General features: G+C 30.6%; 2 protein-coding genes across 2 annotated transcripts in view; one reads left to right on the top strand and one right to left on the bottom strand.

Annotated features, from left to right (window-relative positions):
• Positions 1-5,847, bottom strand: part of atms (RNA polymerase II-associated factor 1-like protein antimeros) — a 16,132-nt gene extending 10,285 nt beyond the window's left edge. Inside the window, exons 1-5 of the mRNA XM_014420000.3 lie at positions 5,610-5,847; positions 5,347-5,439; positions 5,081-5,269; positions 4,651-4,786; positions 563-706 (exon numbers count right to left, since the gene is read on the bottom strand). Coding sequence (XP_014275486.1) covers positions 563-706; positions 4,651-4,786; positions 5,081-5,269; positions 5,347-5,439; positions 5,610-5,689 — 642 coding nt within the window. The 5' untranslated portion in view covers positions 5,690-5,847. The remainder of the gene's footprint in view (positions 1-562; positions 707-4,650; positions 4,787-5,080; positions 5,270-5,346; positions 5,440-5,609) is intronic.
• Positions 5,848-5,994: 147 nt separating this feature from the next.
• The window catches only part of Mcm2 (DNA replication licensing factor Mcm2), an 18,705-nt gene continuing 14,417 nt past the window's right edge, over positions 5,995-10,282 (top strand). The window contains exons 1-4 of the mRNA XM_014419999.3: positions 5,995-6,141; positions 6,243-6,430; positions 7,424-7,587; positions 7,686-7,768. Coding sequence (XP_014275485.1) covers positions 6,136-6,141; positions 6,243-6,430; positions 7,424-7,587; positions 7,686-7,768 — 441 coding nt within the window. The 5' untranslated portion in view covers positions 5,995-6,135. The remainder of the gene's footprint in view (positions 6,142-6,242; positions 6,431-7,423; positions 7,588-7,685; positions 7,769-10,282) is intronic.

Here is a 10,282-nt window from a genome sequence, read left to right as displayed (position 1 = left end):
CCATTTTATGGATTTTATTTGTATATTTATTGATTTTTCCTGCCAAGTCTGTAAAAGGTTCTGTTCTCAATGTCCTGTATGTGTTTTTGTCATTTAATAATTTATCCATTTTTTCTTCATACTCTTCTTTGTATAAAATAGTCAATTGTTTTGTTTTATCTGATTTAATTATAATTACGTCTTTGTTATTTTTTAAGAAATTGTTTAGTTCTTTAAGTAATTTATTGAAAATGATGGAAGTAATTATAAACCTCAAAAAATTATAAAAAATTGACTCACCAGACTTCCTAGAGAGATAATCCAGATTATTATTATTAGATTTTATTTTATTTTTTCACATCCCAAAGATTTCTTAAAATAAAATAAAATCTTTTAAAAACATCTTAACAGACTAAAACTCTTTTGATAAATCACCCCAAAAACTTAACTCATTTAGAACAGTGGATTATTATTTTAACTCCTTTATACTTAAATTCGGTAGAATAAAAATTAATTTCAAAATTTTTCTCTTTGAAAATATTTTTGTATTAAAAAAAAAAAAATAAAAACATGAAATAAGTACCTGGAAATCTGGAAAAACAGAAAGAATTTCTATTGGAACAACATTAGGTTTGCTATGATGTTTCTCAATAGGTAGTTTAGCATCATCATATGTTTTTTCAATAGCTTTAATTTGGCTTTCTCTATCCATATAAAGAGTTTCTTCCTATAAGAAAAATACAAAAAAAAAGACAAAACATTTATAAAAATTAAAAATAGTAAATTATAAAAGTTATAATTAAATACTAAAATACTAATTTCTTCGCTAACAGTTCCTAAACACTATTCCATGGCAGTTGGTTGAGTACTCAGTTATACACACAATGTACTATTGTGATAGGCTATAAACAAGGCCTGCATTTTTATGCAATTGCATATTTGTCTGCTTACATTTTTTGAGCCACTGGTCAAAAATCTTTACAAATCACTGTATCCAAAAGCAATTAGCCAAGTTTTATTTTACATAATTGACTATAAATGCATATGCCTGCATATTTCGGTCATTTCATTGAATAAAAATAAAAATAGAAATAAATATTAAAACGTATAATTGAAAATAAAATTTCATATTACAATTGAAGGTTTATATGCATTAAATTTGTTATACAACAAAATAAAAAATGCTGCTTTCATTTCTACTTCTCCTGAGTCTCTCTTTTAAACACAACAATCCAGTTAAAGTTTAGTTAATTACTAGCTTTTCTAACAAATGGTAAAACTTATTAGTTTTAAAATGCCAAAAGTAAGAGAATCATTTAATTCAAAGTTAATATATTGACTCCTTAAATACCACAGATGCAATAATATTTACAACAGATGGAAAAATTGTTTGTTCCAACTATTGCTCAAAACGTATAACAAGCAAATGGAAATCACAGATCAATTGGCATGTCAATATAGCTCAATTTTTACTCATCGTTTTGTTATAAATTTAACTTAAATTTTTTATGAACAGGGTTTTTTTAAAGATATTACAAGAAATTGCCAAATTGATCCCACAATCCCTCTAAAATTTGAATGATTTCAGTTTGCTAATCAAGAGGAATAAAACAACTGTAGGACCACATACTGATTAATAATATGATTTGAATGAAATTATTCAACTAAATCGATCTCTTAGTTTTCTAAATCGTGAATTTGAATATTTTTATATTTAAATCTAAAACAACAAAACAAGACATTGACGGAGCTATAGGAAAACTCACGGCATTAATAAGGACAATTATTTAATCACAATACTTCGACTAACAATAAACAAAATAACCTGCTACAGCATATTCATATCTTGCTAAGGGAAAAACAGAGAGCAAGAACAAAGTGGCATAGGACCAGATATCCAACTGACAAAACTTGTTACACCAAATTGACTAACAAACAATAAGTAGAAATTAGAAAATTGGAAATTCCAAATTTGCTTATCTTTACATAAAATCTTACAACTACTGACAAATCATTATGGAGAACCACTAAAACACTGCTGAAATACAAAGATTTTAACTACCCAATTCTCACCGAATCTGTAACCTGGACTAGACTTGACAAAGAAAAATCACAAACATTCGGATAACACCTCTCTAGAACCTTTATTCCACATCCTGATATCCTCAACCCAACTCATCTTAAATGTATTGAAGCAGAACTAAACATTCCGTTCCAAATGACCCTCCCACCTAAAGCATTTCATCCTTCAGAAATAAATTCTAATATCATTCAATGATTACCTACCCGCAAAGTTCCTGAACACGACCAAATAACATCCCATATCCTAAAACTTCTTCCTCGAAAAGCCATCCTATTTTGCACCTACATATATAACGCCATACTCCATACCACATATTTTCCTGACCCATGGAAATTATCTATATTTAAAATGATACCCAAACTCCTAAAGCTGCCAGAACATCCATCCTCCTACCGCCCTATCGATCATGGGAAAATCCTCGAAAAACTCATTCTGAAATGCCTATACCCCATCCTAGATTCCAATCATATAATCCCTGATCACCAGCTTGGATTCCGAACATCCCACTCCACTATCCAGCAATGTCATCGTGTGGTGGACGTTGGCTCATTTTCTATGGAATGTGGTGTGTGGGAGTCTTTTTTTTATATAGAACAGGCTTTTGATCAAGTCTGGGACCCGGAACAGCTTTATAAACTCCATAAATTTCTACCTCCCACATACTTTCTCTTCATCCATTCCTTTCTCACTGATAAATATTCCAAATAAATCACATTGGTTCCTATTCATCTTTCTATTCTCAGTCCGCTGGTCCTCGGTCCCATCCTCTACACCGTCTATACAGCTGACATTCCAACCAATCCTAACACTATCCTCACCACTTATGCCGATGACACATGTGTGCTCACTGTTAATAATAACCCTTTAATTGCATCCCAAACTCTCCAAACTCTATTTCTTAATTACTGTCGACATCCTTTTTAAATCCTATTATTGCTGTTTTTCTTTTGTATTTCTAAGTTTTTATTATTGTGATATTTTAGTTTATGATATATACGAGCCATATTATTTTTTAACTGTTTAGTTTATTAGCTATTTATAATATCTACTGTTTGTAGATTCTGGGGATGAGCCAACCTTTTATCATCAAAACAACTTTCTACACTGCTTTATGTAGTCACAACAATCAAGTTCTGCTTGTTAAAGAAATCAGCAGATATTTTCAGTAGAGGTTAAGGCCAGCATTTTTTTAAATAATACAAAAACAAATCACTTTGTGGGGTCACATCACAACATAACAACAATGATTACTCATTGATTTTCATAATGTATAAGTGAGTACACACCCACTCGCCAATTAAAAACAGTGCATTAGGAACAGTGCCATTTCTTCTTAAACATTTATTCAGTTTTATACTTCTGGAAAAACAAATCGAGTAATACTTAATCATATAAGTAAAATTTCTTGCTAGTATTTAATTAAAAAGTTAGCCCCAATCAATTTCAATTATTATTACATAAGATAGCATAAGATTTTAATCATTATTTGAAAGTACCATCAATTTAATGGGTTGTCTAATTGAAAGAAATTTTCTCTCATAAGTTTATAGAAAAATATTAAAGAGAAACTAAAGGGTTGGTAAGAAAGTAATTTTGGTTATTTCATGTGAAATAAAACTCAATTATTCAACGGAAATAAAGGAACTTTAATCAGTCAAATATTTTCCATTCTGTTCGATAACCTTTTATCATCTTTCTGGTAACTTTATGATTCCATACTCATAAAACTTCTGATTTCTTCTTTTATTGCCTTCTATCATTTCATAAATTGTAGGCAAAAACATCAGAGTTGAACATTCATTTGTTTGGAAGTGGTTCAAAATAAAAAGCAGCTTTGTAAACCCACTAAAACAGCATGATATCTTTTTTGATAGAAATTCAACTTCCAGTATGATTTAAGCTGATTGATGAAGATTGGAGCATGATCTTTCTCAATTAACGTGATTATTGATGATCCATTTTTCATCACCAGTGATAATTTGTTTCAAAAAAGAATCGATTGCATTACGCTTGAAATATGTATCATAAATAATACATGCAGAATCAAAATATCAATTTTTTTAACATGTCCAAGACATTTTATATGATTTTCAATTGTGTGTGATATATTTAACTGGTTTGCAACCTCTCGCAAACTTATATAATGATTCAATTTACTTGTGGCATTCATTTCATCATTATCTACTTCAGATAAAGTTGATAAACTTTTAGTGATAAATCTCAGAACTAAATTTATGAAACCAATTCTCTTTGTGAGCCTCAGCCACATTCTTGCCTTTAAGAAAAATTAAAAAGTAAAATGTGTTGAAAATGTTTATTTTTTGCACTCATGTAAAACTGACAGCTGTAAACAAAATTAGATGGAATTTGTTTCTATAGCAACCAAAGATATTGAGTTCCAAATCTGAGAACAAAAAAATTCTAACATGGACAAAAGAATAACAAAACAAACATAATCAACTGGTGTTTGTCAAAATTACTTTCTTGGCAACCCTAAATTTCAACAATAAGTCAAACATGATGATCAATTATATTTTAATTTCATAATAGTTTTCATAGCTGAATAACAAATTAATTAAGGTAAATACCTTAAGACTTTTCTTAATACTAAATCCAACTTTGGCCTCAACTTTGTCCATGACTTGTGGTTGGAAACGTGTTTGCTCAGTGGAAATATATTCAGTTCTACGAAGCCATGAAACTGATCGCGAATGATGTCTGGACCTGAATTAATGGTTTTAAAATTTTAATAAAATTAATAGTATCAAGCTTATTACAAGAGATAGCTATGCATCAAAAACAAATAATTTACTGATCTGATACAAGAAATAATAAAAAGAGGAATCAATAACTAAGCTTAACATGTATAGATTTAAAAGTACAATAAATGATCATATTGTATCAATAGATGCACACTCAATGTAAATCGCTTCATTAACAATTTAATTCTTTCTCATATCAACAGCCATGTTTATTCCATTCGAAATTCTAAAATGGAATCAAATAGCTTTCTCTTACCTTTTCGAATCATGAGGTGTAAGAATATCTTCCTCAAGCAGTTTCTCATCAGCGGGATCAAGTACTGCATTATGATCAGCAGCGTACATATCTTTATTAATGAGATCAATAGTAACTCCGAGATCATGTTCAGTAAGAACTTCATATTTATAATTTCGTTCCAGTGATGTGGGATTATACTGAATAAATCTTTAAAGGAAAAAAAAACATATAATTTTGAGATTAAATGTTATATATCAAATAAGATTAAAATAAATAAAAATTACCGAGTGGATTCAAATGGATATTGAATAAACTTGGGATCAAATGGAATATCAGGCAAAGTGTTGCAGTACTTTACACGGCAAACTAATTCTGATCTAAAATAATAAAAAAATAGAATATTAAATCAGCAATTAACAATACATAAGGATCTCAAAAGTATATATCTAAGTATGACAAGTAAATAATCACCCAAATCGCCAGAGATAGTGATACAATAACATATAAAACCGTTTTAAATGAAAATTTTAGAGAAAAATGTCTTTACCTTCTTTCAGCAGAGTGTGGTTTGACAAGAGTTGGTCTCTTGTCAACAACATTTGTGGTAGTTGGGACAGTAGGAGACATTTTTAATTTTATGGGAAACTGAACAAAATAATTCCTAGTTAATATAACCAGTTCTACAAGAAACGAAAAGTCCTTCAAAGCTCCACATGACTGTTAACACAGATAAACACAAAACAATTCCTGAGATAAACAACCTTAACCGGCCACTGAGAAAGGTTACAAATGATATCAAGTTTGCAGTTAAGACTTCTTTTCCCTAAAATATGAAATGTAAATAGTTATCCTTTCAATCGATAACAAATTCGACTTTGTTTCTAAAGTTCTAAAGAAGGAAAAATGAGCAAAGAAAATTATAAAGACGTATCTAATTAGTACTAAATTGAATTAGTTTTATGAGTTGCACAATTGGCAGCCCTTACATTTCCCCGCGCAAACTTACATGGTTGTGGTGTATGTATCAACAAGTGTTAGGGTATTTTTGTGAACACAAATTAAAATAATTCATTATGTCTGTAAGTTTTAATGGTTTTTTTATTCTTAAATATTAATTTCACTATAATGAATTGTATTATAATATTTTAAACTTTAATACGTGTTTATATTTAATTTCAAGGAAACTGGAGAATCAGAATCCAATGAAATCAGAAGAGGGATTCCTATAAATGATGAAGATGAAGGTGGAGATATGTTTGAAGATGAAACCGAAATGTTCGGTGGTGAAGCTGCAATTGAGGATGCAGATCGTTTGGCTGAAGAAGAAGAAGAAGATGGAGAAGAGTTATTTGGCGATAATATGGAAAAGTAAATATTCCATGGCATTCTGAGATTTTAACTCGAATGTTTGTTTATATCCTTATCTTGATGTTCATTTGAAAAAAAAGATTTTCATTTTTATAACCATTAGATATTGGTTCCTAATAGGCCGTTTCCTGTGTCTTCATCTGTATGTCTTAGTAATTTTTAATTGCTTGATTTCTACTAGGTTACCTGTCAAATCTGTTCGCAGCTTTTTATAACTATCTGAGGATCAAGTTAAGGAGATACTGTCGCATGCCTTTTAATCTAGATTCCATTTGAAATTGTTTGCAAAAATCAATAATACACACAAGTAGTCCTTTCAGATTGTAGAGTTGGTAAGGTGTTATAACTAATAAGATATTGTGGTAGGATCAGAGTCAGCTTGATGAATCCTTAAGTGGTATATTCGTAGTATCAAAAACTTGAGTGGTGGAAAATTTTTAAATTCCTCTTGTTATTATTGTTATTACGGCTTTAATTATATCATAGCTTTCAACTTTTGCCCACTTAAAATAAATGAACAATCCCTCTAATGGATTCTTTTCAGTGGTAGTTAGGCCTATACTAACTTGTAATATTCAGTGTAAGTGAGTTTTTAAGTTTATGCTGCTGGAGCTTGTTTTATATATTAGTATTATATCATGATTTCATAGTCATTTATTGGTAATGTATAAATTTTATGCTTATTGAGGTTAAAAAACATGCTAACTGGTAATTGCCTCATATTTACAAAATGAAACATTGTAAATTATAATATAACTGGGAAATAGCGATCAAAGTTTCATATGAAACCCACTCACTTTAACAAATGGCAAGGAATAAGAGTGTTTCCAATCTGGCCCTAGAGATAAACAGGAGTGTAATAGCATTGTAAATCCTCTAGCTCCCACTGGAGCAAATGACTGCCATTTGCTATTTAGGGTGCCGTATAACGTTTACTCTTATTGATAACTACAAGAAAAATCTAAGTTTTTAATGGTTATTAACTTTTTCCAGTGATTATCGTCCTAATCCCTTGTTGGATCGCTATGATGCAGCAGATCTTGATGAATCTGACTATGATCCAATTTCGCAGTCTGATCGTGTGGCAGCTGAAAGATTTCTTGAACAACGTGACATTGCAGAAGGAAGAATTAGAGGAGATGAAGATTTGCTTTATGGTATTATTTTTCTTCTTTTCTGTTAAATCACAAAACATTTATATATTTATTAGATGTTGATAAATTTCTTTGGTATTGGTATTTTATTTCTGTTCTAGATGAGAGTGATGATGAAGAAGCTCCTAGCAGAAAAAGAAGGCGTGCAGAAAAGGCTGCTGTTGGTACTGTTGAAGATGAACCAGTAAGTTATTACAATGTCTTAAATATTGTTCTGATGTAGATTTTCATCATTAATTCTGGGTGTCAAATGTATATTCATTGGTATTACCATTAAAAAAAGTAAGTTCTTCTCCAACAGTATCATGTTCACCAATTTACTATGCTATTATATATGATGTGGTATGTAGGGATTCTTAATTATAAGGTAAAGTCTTTGTTACATATTTTATATTTACAATCATAGATACATTAGCAAGAATAATATAATGAGAGAGCATGGTAGATCTGTTTCCTTATACTTTAATTATTTTATTATGAATTGAGAAGTTCTAGTTGGGATCTTAAATATTTATACTGACCCTAAGTTATCAATTCTATTATTGCCAGTCAAATTACAACGGAAAAGGTTGTAACGATAAAGATGACTCTTTAGTTACGTTCTTTAAGTGTAAATATTGTTGTATTGACAAAGTCTTACTTGTTTTAATGCGTTTGTCAAGCTTGGCTGTAGTACCTGAGCGAATCTTGGGTCCCACGTCATTCCGCCTTTAGCTCGTGGCTGCTGCCGATTCCCTGCGATGTATGACTTCCTCCTCTGTCCTCCAACTGGTCAGCCACTCTCTCTTCCTCCAAACTCTTCTGCACTCTCCTCTTCAAGGGCTGTCCTCTTCCCAGACTGTCTTCAACTGTGTTTTCCAGTCTTCAAGTCCTCCTTTTTGCTTCTTCTCTCCCCTCTACTTCTAATTTCTACCCCTTTCGGTCTCCGTTCTTCTCATTGGCCCTCCATGGGCTTCCACTCTTTTACCTACCCTTCAGAGGGGGTGGGAAGGTCCAATGACCTTCAGCGAAAGTAAGTCTTTTTCCTCCCTTTCATCTTTAAATTAAGGCGGCTTTCTTCTTTGACAGAGGTCGCTGCATTTTCCCCAAGGTTTTTAGGGTGCCCAGGTGTGAGATAAGGGCTGTTTAGCTTTTTATCTCTGCCTACGCAGTCATCCGTCCCCAGGAGTGCATGGGGACCTCTGATATCTACATATGTCTATACATTACTTTTAATGTTTTGCCGATCGGGTCATTGACTTGGCCCGGCAGTTCCTTTGGTATGCCGACAAAGAACTTACTTTAAGTTGAAAAATTCCAGCTGGTGCCTCTCATACATATCAATGTAGAATATGAAAATGCTATCGATTTTAATATCGCACATCCATTTTAACTTTCTTGATTTCTAACATATAAAGGTCACTTTATATGTTTCGGTATATGTACAATATGAAAATTCTATCAATTTATTTTAACTTTCTTGATTTCGAACATATTAGGGTCCCTTTATATGTTATGAGATATGCAGAATATGAAAATGCTATCAATTTTAAGATCGCGTATCGGTTACTTTTAACTTTCTTGATTTCTAACAAGTTAGGGTCCCTTTATATGTTATGAGATATACAGGATATGAAAATGGTATCGATTTTAAGACCGCGTATCTGTTAATTTTAACTTTCTTGATTTCTAACATGTTAGGGTTCCTTTATATGTTTCGGGATATATAGAATATTGAAATGCTATTGATTTTAATATTGCACATCTATTTGTTTTTAATTTGACGATTTCTAACATATTAGGGTCCGGTCCCTTTATATGTTTTGGGATATGTAGAATGTGAAAATGCTATTAAGTTTTAATATCGAACATCTATTTATTTTAACTTTCTTGATTTCTAATATATAAGGGTCTCTATATGTTTCAATATATGTAGAATATGAAAATGCTATCGATTTAATTATCGCATATCGATTTATTTTAACTTTTCTGATTTCTTATCTTAGTTAAAATAAATCAATACGCGATAGTATTTTCATATTCTACATATCTCAAAACATATAAAGGGAACCTAACATGTTCGGGATCAAGAAAGTTAAAATAAATCGATATGTGATAATTAAATCGATATGCAGTCCTAAAATCAATAGCATTTTCATTTTTGGCATATATTGAAACATATAAAGAGATCCTAACATTTTAGAAATCAGAAAACTAAAAATAAATCGATATCATTTTCATATTCTGCATTTCTCAAAACATATAAAGGGACCGTAACATGTTAGAAATCAAGAAAGTTTAAATAAATTGATAGCATTTTCATATTCTGCATATCCGAAAACCTAAAAATTGGCCCCTATGTTTTAGAAATAAAAAAATTAATATAAATCGATATGGGATCTTAAAATCTATAGCATTTTCGTTTTGTACTCGTTTGAATATGTGTAATGGGATCCTCATACATTAGAAATTGAGGGTGGTAAAAAAAATAAGTGAAATTAAAAAAAAAAAAATCAAATTGTTATTCGAATAATATGTATTCGACTAATTTTTCATTCAACTAATTTTTTATTCGATTGAAATAGTATTTTAAATATTCGAATAAAAAAAGTATTCGGATTGTTTAGTCGTATTTTTGTTTGAATAAAAATTTATTCATCTCTTGTCAATCGAATACAAACTTCAAATAAAAAAGTATTCGTCTCTTGTCAATCGAATA

Source organism: Halyomorpha halys, unplaced genomic scaffold, assembly GCF_000696795.3.
Source record: "Halyomorpha halys isolate HHAL.00 unplaced genomic scaffold, Hhal_1.1 Scaffold257.1, whole genome shotgun sequence".
Lineage (NCBI taxonomy): Eukaryota > Metazoa > Arthropoda > Insecta > Hemiptera > Pentatomidae > Halyomorpha > Halyomorpha halys.
This window is presented reverse-complemented; position numbering and strand designations above follow the sequence as displayed.